The sequence below is a fragment of the Protopterus annectens genome, chromosome 10.part0 (genome assembly GCF_019279795.1).
Source record: "Protopterus annectens isolate FY-2018-M chromosome 10.part0, PAN1.0, whole genome shotgun sequence".
Classification (NCBI taxonomy): Eukaryota; Metazoa; Chordata; order Ceratodontiformes; family Protopteridae; genus Protopterus; species Protopterus annectens.
The window spans coordinates 1244401860-1244416788 of NC_056744.1; the positions used below are offsets into that span (position 1 = coordinate 1244401860).

Genomic DNA, 14929 nt, shown 5'->3' on the forward strand with positions numbered 1-14929 from the left:
AAGCTGTTTACTTAACAGCTTAGGCCATGGCTACAATTTGGCTCCTAGAAAACAACAAAGTCTAATGACTTCCCGTCTTCTCTTTTTGTCAATGATTTAAAACTGTACAGCTCATTAGATGAGGAACTGAAAAGCACAGCTGCAGGTTGTCAAAACTTTATCAGATTATATTAGAATGTCATTTGGTCCTGATAAATGTGCAAAAACAAAAAACTGCAGCACCAGGAAAAAATCAGTTTGTGACAAGAATGTGATATAAAAGAAGTTGAGCAAGAGGGAGTGTATTAATACTTGAGAATTGATGAAGGATCAGCAATAAAACATGAACAAATGCGAATAAAGCTCAGCAAGGAGTACTTTAGAAGACTTAAATTAATCCTGAGAACAGCACTGACATCTAGGAACAAGATCCAAGCTATAAATCAGTTTGCTGTTCCTGTCCTAACATATAGTTTTGGCGTGACTTGACTGGCCCCAAAAAGTGTTGGATACATTAGATATTAAAACAATAAGGATGCTTCATGCTCACCAAATGATTTATAAAAAAAAAAAATCACTAGATTCAGACCTGCTGAATCTAGCTTTGTTTGTATAACTTGAGCACTAATCCAGGACATTGTTTTCTGGAAAAGGTTCCCTGCATCCTAGTGGCATGACTGTGCAGTTGGAACTTGTCTGATCGAAGACTACTGGAACGGGGCTCGGTTTTTTGCTTTTTACTGGTATAAATCAGTTTGCTCATTTCCGGTTATATTAAAAAAAAAAAAAAAAAAAAAAAAAACACTTTATGCATCGCCGCTTAGCTAGGGTTAAAATATTCCCAGCGCCATAAAGTCTGCTCTTCAAATTTTCCCTTAGAACTAGCCAGATTTTTAGTTTTAGCACTCAAATCTGTTTCTTTAAGCTCAGCACTTGTTCAGAACTCATTGCAAGCACTAAATAAGCTACAAATTACTTTAGCACTCACTTTTCTCACTTGTCTAGAGGAAAACAGTTTTTAGTACTTCATAAATAAGCACCTATCCAGGCATATCTATGGGTCAGCTCCCGGTGTTTTCTCCTGACTACCTGATGAATCTGGGCATCTTGGGGAAATGCAGCAATTGCCTCATGTACACAGACGACCATCTCCTCCTACCACCCAACACTACAACCTGTGAGAGATGCACTTATATAGCCAAACTGGAAGCAAAGTTCTCTGCACCCAAGACTGGACTAGACAGTCAAAAGGAGAGGGTAAACACTTGCACCACATCACACTCATCACATAGTCCCTCAAAACCTACACCACCAAAATACACAAATAGAAACACAAAACACACACCTACATTCAAGGAGGCTCTCAATAAAAATCTGCCCAAGCAACAGAGACCTCCAAAGCAGAAAGGCAAGCAACCTCCACCCCCCAACACAACTCAAATGACACATACCCCACAAACTCAGTGTGCCACCCAACCACAGGCCATAAAAGGCATAACATACCCAACACTCTAGTCATAGGTGACTCTATAGTCAGAGCACACTGATGTTCCACTCACCAGGCTAAACAAGGAGAAAGTTGCTGTCAGCTGCCTGTCGGGTGCCAGGATCTGCCACATTACGCACTCAGGTCACTCCACAACACGTACAAATATGTCTCTGTCCATTTTGGTGTGAATGACCTGAGACATACCACCCTGGACTACATGAAGAGAGACATGGAAGAGCTCATAGATCTTGTAGCCCAGGCAAGTATGACCCTAGCCCTGAGTAGCATCCTGCCATCGCCCAGAATGATACCACAAGTACAAGGGCAAAATGACTGACTTCAACAATTGGCTAAGCTTCTGGTGTCATTCTAAGGGGATCCAGTATCGGTCTTCCTGGGATGACATGATCGACAGACCATGATGCTTTGCCAGAGTTGGCCTGCACCTGCCACCCTTAGGATTCCGGATACTGGCTAAGGCACCCCTATAGTGCCTTTTTTAGGCAAAGTTCAAATGACAAATTCACCAACGTAAAAGGTACAAGCAAGCACAATCTGAGGGTAATGCTACTCAATGCTAGAAGTCTAAACCTCAAAATGCACTCACTCGAGGCACTCTTTAAAATGGAAAACATGGACATCTGTGTCGGTGACAGAGACCTGGTTCAAGGCTCCAGAGAGCACCCCTGCATTACCAGGCTATAATTCATACCACACCTTTCGGCCACCTAACCTGGACCGAAACACTAAAGGCAGAGGCATTAAGGATATCCACACCTCCAGGCTAGTTGCTCAGCATAATGCATCCGAGATTATTCAAGTGCAACTAACTCTGGGCAAGACCGCCATCCAAATTGTAGCTTGCTACAGATCCCCCACCATGCCCCAGGATTCCCACTCCTCATTTCTTGATACACTGGAAAATATTAGGGTACAACTAACACTCTAATAATGGGCGAATTCAACTACCACACCATTAACTGGGAAAACTACTCCTGTACCAACTTTTTTGCTCAACGTTTTCTGGAATTCATAAATTCCAACGCCTTGGATCAACTTATTCACACCCCAACCAGGGGAAGCAATATCCTAGACCTGGTCATTACCAACATGGGCGACCGGGGTTCCATACCAGAGGTCAATTCCTCGTTGGTCAGATCCGACCACAAGCTACTCACCCTAGACATCCACTTCCCGCTCCCACCTCCCATTAGGGAAACCACCGTAAAACATTTCTCCGAAGCCAACTTCACGCTTTTTAAGACAGAACTAGCAAACTTCACAACATCCATGCAGATGGACAACAGAGGTACGACTGCTGAATCCTAAACAAATGCACTTTATAAGCACTTACACGAGTGCATGGATCGTGCTATCCCTAACAGAACCACGATGCTATCCTCCAAAAAAAGGAAGCCAATCTGGTGGTCCCCTGCCATAAACAAACTCTACAACAGAAGAAAGAAACTGCTGCAAAAAAAGAGTAAAATCCCATGAATGGAGGAACTCCTTGGTCAGCCTCAGTAAGAAGCAGAGATCCCTCATAAAATCGTCCAAAGCTAGTTATGAAAATAAATTTGCCACGGTTTCTAAAGACAGCCACAAAGCATTCTATAGCTATGTCAAGAATCACAATGGCAACACTCAGATCTGCTCTGAGTTGCAGCAGACACTAAATATAGAGAACCAACTGATATTGCCAACATCCTGGCAGATAGGTTCAGCGCTAACTTTACCCCCCTCTCACCTAACTTTACCCCCCTCTCACCCCCTAAACGGCCCATCTCTATACTGATAGAATGCAAAGTTCCTGTAATCATGGCTGCACAGGTATAAGTCACACTCTCCAAAGCCAAGAACACAGCATCCATGGGACCTGACAACATCCCAGACTGTGTTCTACATGAACTACAGAACAAACTGGCACCCCACCTAAGCACCATGTTCAATCATCACCTCACCTCAGGCTTTGTGCTCATTGAATGGTGCACAGCGATGGTTACCTCACTCCATAAAGCGGAATCCACCATGGACCCTGGGAACTACCGCCCCATTAGTCTGTGGAACTTATAAACAAAGACATTGGTAATCTCCAAACTCTGGACCCCACCCAGTTCGGGTTTGTAAAAGGCAGATCATATGTCTCCTAAGCCTGACAAACTTTTTGAAGCAGTCACCAAAGCCGTAGATGAGGGGAAGGTGACTCACACAGCCTATCTAGATCTCGCCAAGGCTTTCACCACCATCCCCCACTCTGGAATTCTAGATAAACCCACTAAACTAGGTATAAATACCTATGTAACAAGATGGGTTGCCAACTGGCTCACTGACAGAACCCACACTGTGAAAGTAGCAAACTCCAAATCTGACATCAGACCAGTGACAAGTGGAGTACCACAGGGTTCAGTCCTGGGTCCTCTCCTGTTTGGTATCTACTTCTCTGAAGTACAGGCCAACACAGAAGGTCTTTGGCTAATGAAGTTCGCAGATGACTGCAAACTAGGAGCCATAATCAAAACTCCTAACGATGTGAACATCCTACAAAAGGGTCTCACTGAAACAAATGCCTGGTGTCAAAGCCATGGCCTCCAGCTCAATGCCAAAAGTGCACTGTCATCCCTTTTGGTAAAAACTCTGTACCCATGAACTACCACATAGGCGGCAGTCTACTTAACACCAAAAGTGTGATAAGACACCCTGGGACACAGGTGGACAGTAATCTCTCCTTTGATAATCACATCGCCACAGTAGTCAGGAAATCCTTCTACGTGGCACACCTCATTACAAAATGTTTCTCATCCAGGAAGAAAGTAATTGTTCCCCTCTACACATCACTCATTAGACCCATTATAGGAGTACAATGCCCCTTTTGGTATGTACCTCAGAAGACATCTACAACTGGAAAGGCCACAGAAATACCTCACAAAGAGGATTACTGGCCTCAAACAGATGCCCTCTGCAGACAGTCTCAAAAAATTCCAGCTTTACTCCGTCACATATTGCCTACTCAGAGACGATCTCTGCCTAACATACAAAGCAATGTCAAACCCAGAGCTGTTGGACATGCTTCACTTAAAGAAATCCCAATCCCTCTCAGCTGCTCTAGGGTACTAAACCTTGTCACCACAATAAACAGAACATGCTGGAGGGATGGATTCCTGTCCCAGAGACTTTCCATACTCTGGAACAAACTACCTATCTATATCAAACAAAGCTTCTCATTAGCACTCCAAAAAAAATCTTGATGATTGGATGGGAAAAAGGAAATTCAACCTGGGGATCACTTCTGTGGCTCTGCTCAACAGGGGCACAAGAAAATAATTTTTTTGGGTGGTGAAAGCCAGGATACCTTTTTGGCTAGGCTTATATAGGCCCTTGGGCCAATAGCCTAGCACCTACCTATGAACTTCTCTGCTTAATTTAGCAGAAGCATATCGATGTCAAGTGGGAATGGAAATCAAACCAGAAGTTGATAAAAACCAGGCAGCTACTGAATGTGCCAAAAAACAAAAGAAAGAATACAAGGTGAAGGACCAGATGAGAAGGCAATAAATGTGGAAAAAACAAAAAAACAAACATAGCTGCAAGTATAGAAAACTTCTGGAAGAGCCTCATGTTGATCAATAGCGAATGTAGGAATGGTTAAGGAGAGGCAAATTCAAACCAAAAAATGAAAGGTTAATACTGGCAGCCCAAGATAGTGGGCTACGTACATGCTGGTTTACAAAGTCCATTGAACATGTGGGAGAAACAGACAGATGTAGGTTTTGGAAAACCGAATTGGAAACAGTCACATACCTTGTTGCTGGCTGCGACACACTAATGGCAAAAGGACTATATACTGAAAGGCATAATAATATGGCAAGACTGTTGCACTGGGGATTGTGCAAACATTATGGTATCAAAGTGGCTAAAAAACACTGGAAACATTAGCCACGACGCATCATAGAAAATGATGAAGTTTATATCGCATTGGATCACCCATTACAGACAGTTCAAACGATAGATGCTAGAATACCACATACAGTGCTCCAAGAAAAGAAGACAAAAGTAGCATTGATTTTTAAATCACCAAACCCAGTGACTATAGTGTCTTGTGTACAGACAGACACAAAGTTATAAAATACCAGGATCTGCAGGCAGAAACAAGAGCAATGTGGAAGAAAGATACCCAGACAGTTCCAATAGCAGTAGGAGAAACGGGTCTTATAAAAAGAATTTATAATCATATTTAGATATATTACCAATTCATGTAGTCCCGTACGAATTGCAGGAGGAGTCATTACTGGGCACATTGCGGGTGCTGTGAAGAGCACTACTGGCTGACATCAAAGATTGAAGCAATACTAATTATATAAACTTTAATCATACTTTGACTTAGGAATGGGGTCCATTCCCATCATGGTATTAGAAACCCAAAAGATTTGGAGAAAATTCTATAGGAATGAGAAGTGTAATAACTGGTTCTTTGAGAGTGCAGCTGATGCATGGAATAGACTACCAAATTATATGAAAGCAAGCGCTAGTTTGCCTATTTTTAGGAACAGCCTGGAAACTTGTTTAAGTTTGATGACCAGGGAAGTCCACTGGGCTATAAAGAGCTCATTTTCAGTGGAGGCCAGGGGAGAAAAGCTCACAATATTGCAAGTTACATATTACATGTTAGAAAAGAATAACAAAGATTTGTACAGAACAATTAAAACATTTACAGAAATATAACACACTATGTAATAAGCTTTTATTGAGTTAACATTTAAACAGAAGGTTACTAGCTTAGCTTAGTAATAGGTTACCATTTATTTATTTGTATCAAGTTACTTCCCTTAGTAATAAGTTACTTATTACAGAAATAACTGTTTTGGTATACTGGCAGTGAAGAAGGGCATTAATGCCTGTGCTTGAAATATTTGTACGTATGCATGTATAATGCTGAATGTTATTCTAGGAACAGCATTCTCTCAAAATAATTAAACTTTCATAATTATATTGTGAAATCATGGGCTGACTTTCACAAAGACTTCCAAAAACGGTAGAAAATGTAACCTTTCATTACTGTCTAATGCTGCAATCATTTAAAAAGAATATTCTTGCCAAATTACTCTATTTCCTCAATTTCAGAGCACACCATTTAACTTTAAAAAATGTTACATCCTTCCTTGCTATATTTATTTTGGGCCCCTCAACTGGTTAGGATCTCTTACTCACAACTTACAGCAGCAAAACTGTATGGATGTGTTGGCTTACCAGATTTTTAAAAAAATATTATCTAAACATTAACTCAAGTAGATTCATCAAGATTATAAATCACAATCCTTCTGAGCATTACTGGAGTCCCATATGATTAAAATTTGGTACGATATTAAAAAACAAAAACAAAAAAAAAACAAACGTAATCATAACAGAAGTGTGAGGACATGATTGAAATGAGATACTATACATCATCTTTAGCTTATACACCCCCAGGTCTATTTGTGATAGACTGTTATTTATATACATGTACATTTTTAAGAAATTTTCTTTTCATGTACAAAAATCTTTTATATATGATCAAACTAGTACTTTATGAAGTACATTCTAGATGGAATAGAATGTTTTTAGTCACTTGAATCATGTAGCACTGAGTTTAATAGGGATTTAATTCCATAATGTTTTAATGGTATGCTTTTAATTATGATAATTGACTCATTTTTATAATTGGTTAATGAGTCACATTAATAGTCTTTTGTATTTAAGTAGATGAAACAGGCCTTAAGAAGCGTTCTGGTATGAACGTGAAAGCACACTGTTTTTATTTTTACCAGTGTCTATCAGTCCTCACCGTAGGTTTCACACTTCATGTTCTTTCTAGGTTGGTAATTATAATCATTTAGTTCTTCCTTTTCTTGACAAGCAGACTATTAATCAACTTCCATACCTCACTTTCACATTTAATCTTGAGCTTTTAGAATTACCATGTTGGAATTACATGGCATTTTTCTTCTACTCCAATCAATTGATCACTATTGAATTTTCAACTAAGCAAAAATGCTAGACTTGTGTCAGTTTCCACTACTCAAATATATCAGTTTGAGATTTCATTTTGAAGAATCCACTATTTTATGGAGCAGTTAAGATTACAATTTTTGATGAGCAAAAGTGGTCTACTCGTTTTAATTCTAATATGGAATATTTTCTTTAAAAATTCACTATAAATTATGTTCATATAAAAGTTACATTTTAATGACCTGAATAAACACACTGGCAGCTGTCAACCCTATTTCAAAGTCATAGAAATGAATAATGAAATTTGGATTTAAAAATATGGACTACTACTTATCTCTATGGGCAAAATATGATCATTACCTTGTTAAGGAAAAGTAACCTTGAATATTTTCCCCTTGAAGAAATATTTTACACATTTATGCTTATTCATAATGCTTGCCTTATCGCAGCAAAAAAAAAAAAATTCTTTCTTTCTCAAATGTCCCTCCCACTGAAACGCCTTTAGCTCAGACAATGCAGATGTATTTCACATATTTTTGAGTTGTGAACTCACAAATCACCTTTGGCTGTACTACTTTGGAAACTTAAAACCTTAGGATGTCAGGAAAACAAATTCTCATGGAAATTTACTGTTCTTCATATCCTTCTTGGGGCATCCTATGGACTTGAATGTACTAATAATTACAGTTCTATTACTTAAACACTACTAAAAACTGGATAGACAAAGTCACTTTCATGGGACACTTACAATGAGGTAGGTGAGCATTACATGAAAGCCCACAGATCTTTATCACACCCTAACACATTTAAGTCTAAATATTCTTGACCAGTGTTTCAGTATTGTTATTTACAGATTTTCTTCTACTCTCTACTTCTTCTGCCCACCATGCAGTATGTTGTTTGAATCTGGCACCTGTGGGCAGCACTGTGCATGCATGGTTCACTTTATGGCTCTACGATATCTTTAATTTCAGAAAATACATAATGGAAACTGAAACACAGGCATATATATTCCCTTCTGAGTTACTATCATTTTTCAACTTGCTTATATTAACCTACAAATAACTGGAAATCACATCTAGATCATTTTATTTTAATTGCCAGAGAAACACAGCTTCCTTTATAACTTTTGTTGTTTTTCTTTTTTGGTATAAATAATGTATATAATTCCTAAGGCAAAAAAATGATATCTCTAACCCCCCCCCCCCCCCCCACATATAGGATTTCACGTACCAACAAACACTTTAACCCAGTACTATTCCAAAATGAACTTAGAGCCTGTGACTGGAACCCTTTAAAAACTCTACCACTTGAAGAAGCTGTTAAATACCTAAACTCTAAATTCTTATCGATCCTCAATAAGCACGCACCCAAACGGTCCATTAGAATGAAGTCCAAGCCTGCCCCCTGGCTTTCTAAAGAAACCAGACAAAAAATTTTACATAGGAACAAGTCCTGGGCTAAATGGAGAGCTAACAAAAATATCTCCGGTGAACAAACTTTTAAGCATTTAAGAAATATTACAAAAAAGGCAATACTTACAGACAAAAAGAACTACTACTATAAATTACAGCAAAATCACCAAAACAATCCCCAAAAGTTCTGGTCTAGTATAAATAATCTCCTGTACGCAGGCAACTCTCGCACACCTTCCCCATCTCAGACCGAACAAAATACCCCCCACCAAACTGCCAATACCTTCAATACCTTCTTCACAGAGACCATACAATCACTAGCCAGTCAACTAGTCCCTGACAACTCAAGCCTCCCCACCACTATACCTGGCACTCTACCAACATTCCATCTGCAACCCATCTCTACCACTCTCATCTATAAGTTCATCCAAAAACTTAAACCTTGTACTCCTTCTGCTGACCAACTTCCATCTGAATACCTGCAAAAAGCAGCCAAAGAAATTTCTTATCCCATATCCATCCTCATAAATAGAACCATTAAAGAAGGAATTGTTCCAGACATCTGGAAAATCTCCCATATTATCCCCCTACACAAAGGGTACCTCCAATGATTATTCCAACTACCGGCCAATAGCTCTATTATCACCCTTAGCAAAAATTATGGAAAAATGCACTCACCAACAAGTATTAAACCATTTATCTCAACATAACATCATAGCAAACTGTCAGCATGGCTTTAGGCCATCCCATAGCACCACAACTGCCCTATTACCCTTTACAGAAGCCATCAATAGAAATCGTAATAAAACAACCTCTCTTCAGCACTCTTTACTGACCTCTCAAAAGCGTTTGACATGGTAAACCATGCCCTTCTTATCAACATTCTTGAATCCCTTTCCTTGACTGTCTAGCAGTTAAATGGTTCAAGTCCCACCTTACCAATAGGCAACAGGCAGTTCCCTGGGAAAATAATATATCATCCCTTCTGCCAGTCACACTCGGAGTCCCTCAGGGCTCTATTCTAGGTCCACTTCTCTTCTCACTGTTTATCAACGACCTCCATGTAGCCATTCCACAAGCCACCTGCATTCAATACGCAGATGATTCGGCACTAGTATGCTCAGCAAACTCCCCAAATGACCTACTTTCACTTACTCAGAATGTTTTCAACATAGTTGAAACATGGTTCACAAAACGTTGCCTCCTGCTCAATGCTAAAAAAACTAAACTCCTTCTCTTCACACCCACCAGTAAATCCTCCCCCATATATTTCTCAGTCATCTCCAATAATGGCACAATTATATTCCCTGATTCTACCACTAAATTGCTAGGTATTACTATTGACAATAACCTTACATTTGACAGCCACATAAATAACACCATAAAAACTAACAGAAAAATAGGCTACTTATATAGAATTAAGCCTTTCCTAACACCAATAGCCAGAACTAAGATTGCACACTCCCATTTAATTTCAACTCTTCTGTATGCCTCATCAATATACACTAATCTAAAGAAAAATAATCTCATCAAACTAGCCAATTCCTATAATAACATAGCCAGATTTGCCACCGGCAATCCTTTCAGAACTCACCACTGTCTGAATCTAACGCAGCTAGGCTGGCTTGAATTTCAAAACCAATTAAAACTCTCCCAACTCACCATTCCCACAAGATATTTTATAAACCTAACAGCACTCCTATACTTTCCAATCTCATAATCCCATACAAAAATCTAAATTCTCTTTGCTCTTCCAGCAAACTTCTTGCTAGCATAAGCAAGTCTAACAACAAGGCTGGAGATTTTCTGTTTTTCAACTCTGCGGGAAAAAGCTGGAACCTACTGCCTAATGAACTAACTTTAATTTCTTTGCTGTCTCTCTTTAAACAAAACCTCAAAAGACACCTGAAAACACATTGGTTATGCCCCTGCAGCAACCCTGACTAATCTTCTCCTTCACTATAGCTATTTCTCCTTTTGAACCTCTTCTTATTTCACTTTCATTGAAGTAGGACTGTTACTGCTTAATAGAATTCAACATACTGGCGTAGTCTATCCTGCTTGATGCTCTGCAAGTCTCTATCCTGTTTGATATACTGATAGTCTACATGTACCTTACTGCATATTGAATTATCCTGTACATTGTCACCTGACTGCTGTAAATACCTACTTTACTTTATTAATACTACTGTATTTTTTTTAATAATCTTATTACTTCCCATATTTTAATAATCTTCTATTGAAATCAGTTCATTTACTATGTATTAATATATTTGTAATTTTTAATTGTTATATTTCAATTTTTTGTTGCCAATGGAGTTTTTCTCCCCGGGCCTCTACTGAAAATGGAAATATATCCAGTTAGACTAGCCCGGTTAACAAATGTAAAATAAATAAATAAAATATAATTAGTCAAAGTTGCGTAGATGCAGACTGTATGCATACTGTAAAAATATAAAGTTAGAACTGTTACACCTTGCAGAACTGTTTGTTACGCATGTGTTTATTAGGACTAAAATTATAACTAAAGAAAAGAAAAAGCAGAAAATGCTTCTACAAGTATATAAGCAGATAGTCACACAATAAATGGAAAGTCAATAAAAGCAATATTTTTTTGGAAATTGAACGTTTTTGAAAATGGCTGAACTATTCAGGAAAATACTGGACAATGGGTTTTGTATCACTATAAAAAAACAAAATAAATGGAAAGTCAATAAAAGCAATATTTTTTTGGAAATTGAACGTTTTTGAAAATGGCTGAACTATTCAGGAAAATACTGGACAATGGGTTTTGTATCACTATACAAAAACAAAAGACCAGAAAAATCACTCACGGTCTTTCATACATTATTTACTGACAAAAAAAAAAAAAGCAAAGCCTTGGCCAACGTGTGGATTGTATAAACTCTTTCTGTGGCAATGAAGACATTGAGAAGGACAACACAGTGACGCATTATGGGAGAGGTGTTTAGCAGCAAGGGAAAGCTTGAAATACACCATGGTCCAAATATCTGCAGCCTTAGTCCTGAAAGTTACTGAAGCTAGACCTGCTGTTATCAGAATTTAAGGTGCTATGCAAGAATGAAACCAGAGTCTTGCAGTGTTGTGTATGTCAGTACATTGAAACTCCTGATTACTGCTAAGAAAAAAAAAAGTATGACTGTTTCAATGCAACCTAAAAATAGCCCTCTTCAAACTTGAACAGGATTTAGTCTAATTTCTTCAACAATCACTGCTATTTGACTATTTTAATTATGTATTTCCTTTGTGAATCAGTTAATGAAATAGTCCTAAAAACTGGATCATTTTCACTTATGACCGGAACCAAAGGAAGCAACGTTTTAAATACATATATATATATATATATATATATATATATATATATATATATATATATATATATATATATGTATATATACACACATATATGAAAGAGAAATACCTAAATTACATATCACCACACACATGAACAGGAACAAATAATATGAATTCCTAGTAGTGAACCAGATACATGCATAGTTATCTACATTTATATTACCATAAACAAGCATAATTGACTAATACATTTTAATAAGAAAAAAATTCACCGAGAAACAGAGCAAAATGAAAAATAATAACTATGACTATGAAGATGAGAATGATTATGACTATTATTCCCCATAATTTAACTAAATGCATGCACACAAAAGTGAGTGAAATAACAATAAAAAGTAGAAAAGAAAACATTGAAAAACAGCTACTCCACTTTAAGTTATTCTTCCAGGAATAAGCAGTACACTATTTCAATTACCAATCAAAAGTAAAATGCAAGAAAAGGATCATCTGCAAGACTTACCAGAAACTGTGTCCACATTTGGTCATATAAGCTTCCTCGATCATCTCAAAGCAAATAGGGCTGCAAGAAAAAGAAAAAACTGAGTAAATTCCTCAAATGGCTCAAACGGTATATAAGCAGGTTTGACAACTGTCAGAAGCTTGCTGTTCATCACAGGAACTTAGCACTCTGAGAAGATCTGCAAAACTGAGGAAGTCATGGTGATGTATTCAAAACCATACCACTATGCACAGCCTGTTTTAAAATTAAACAAACCAAGACTATGTGCACTTTTTATAGTCCACAAATGGGTTTCCAAGAACATGACTCATGTCACTCAACAGTTTACATCCAAAAAGTGAAAAATGCAAACCAACATTGTGATACCCACCAAAACACAAGACATAAAAGGCAGACATTCTGAATTTTAATTTCAGCTCCATGGGCAATTTCTGAAAGATCCGTATTACTAGTATGTCTGTCCCATCCTTTCTATAGCCAAACTTACAAAGCCAGTGCGATGGGAGGAAGCTGAGCAGAGTAGAACAGGAAAAGGGTGGAGGGAGTGCTGGCAATAGGATGCCAAAGAAAGCCACATGATCAAACAGTCACGAAATGTTCATTTCAGACAAAGATCTGTAAGTGGAAGGATGGTTCTAAGACAAAAGTATGCTGAAATGTCTGGGAAAAGATCAGACTGGAATTTTAAGCAACAGGAAAACAGACATTGGAGATGGAAAGAGTCCTAGGCAAAACATATTTACATAGGAAGACAGCCTACAAGGAGCTCACAGTAGACAATAAATACCAACCAGCAGCCCCAGAGACCAGTGGTATCAGAAGCAAGTGAACCAGCCAGATTTCAACACAGTCCTGTAGTAGTGAGTCCTTTTCACATAAGCTTACCACTGCAGTATTTTTGTGAGCATCTGTAAGGCTAACTGCAGCTTAAAAAGTTGCAGGACTACCAAAATCAACCAAATATGAAAGCAGTGGGAAAGGCAAAAGGTAGTAACTAGAACTAAACAAGCAGACCTGTTTGTATCCTGGTCCAACAATTAGGCAAATGTATATGACAACGCATGGAGTTTTTTTTTCCCCCCTCAGGGCTCCACTGAAAACTGATCTCAACCAAGATAAATATCCTAGCAATCAAACACAAAAAATGACTACTAGTACATAGCATAATCCCATAAAGTAATCTAAATCATACTAATAGACCAAACATGATGTAAATCAAACAAAAAGGTTCATTCAGAAGTAAAAACAGCTATAGGTATCAAAAACCAAAAATATGCCTTTCTTGTGCAGGTTAAGAGAACAACAGTGGGTTAACATATGGCAGACCAACAGTAGACTAGCAAGACACACAACACTTGAGAATGAAAGCTATAGGTGCTAGCACACAAACATTATATACACATTACACAATGCCTGCATGCATACATACATATCTGAGGAGGACAATAGATTTGGCCAAAGCAGAAATCGTACAACTTGCGTGATCAATTCCCTTTCATAACTGTATAAACAGTATTTCTATACAACACTGGTGAATAATGGGGTTAAGGAAGTTTCTCATTTTCCCTGTTCTGTGACCTTAGAATTGGTATATACATACGCACGCACACTTTCAGACATGTGGTTGGGATGCAGTGAGGCATGCCCCTCCCACTGCAAAAATATTTGCTTGTTCTCCCACTAATTTTCAGCTAAGCATTGTAGTAATATATATATATATATATATATATATATTACATACCTACACACACACACATATATATATATATATATATATATATAAGCAAAGTTAGGTACTTGCAGTAACAGTAGACCTAGAACAGCAGGTGCATCCTTTGTAAACAACAAAACCAAGGCCAACAAGCATTACAAGGGTCTAGCAAGCAAAACGTTCACAAGCAAACACCCTCCCCTATCCCATACTGCAGTGCACTGCCTATTCTTTTCAGATCTGAGGTAAGATGTGTGATGCTATTGGAAATTTGGAAAGCTAAAGACTAGAGACATAGGAAGACAGAGGTGTACATTGTGGAGGACAGACCTGTATGAGGAGATATACCCTCCATGAAAAACAAAGACCCAAGCAAATACTCCTGACCTCCTTTGCAGTCATCCTTTTAAGAATATACCCTAATTACAGTGGCCTCAAAGGAAGACTGGATCATTCTATTCCTCTACCAGTGCTTGGCAAGGGTGAGAAGGGTAGCCCAAGTAGCTGCTGTACAAATC

General features: G+C 38.2%; 1 protein-coding gene across 1 annotated transcript in view; it reads right to left on the reverse strand.

Annotated features, from left to right (window-relative positions):
- Positions 1 to 14929, reverse strand: part of COP1 (COP1 E3 ubiquitin ligase) — a 1660397-nt gene that overhangs the window by 1610466 nt on the left and 35002 nt on the right. Inside the window, exon 2 of the mRNA XM_044085965.1 lies at positions 12701 to 12760. Coding sequence (XP_043941900.1) covers positions 12701 to 12760 — 60 coding nt within the window. The remainder of the gene's footprint in view (positions 1 to 12700; positions 12761 to 14929) is intronic.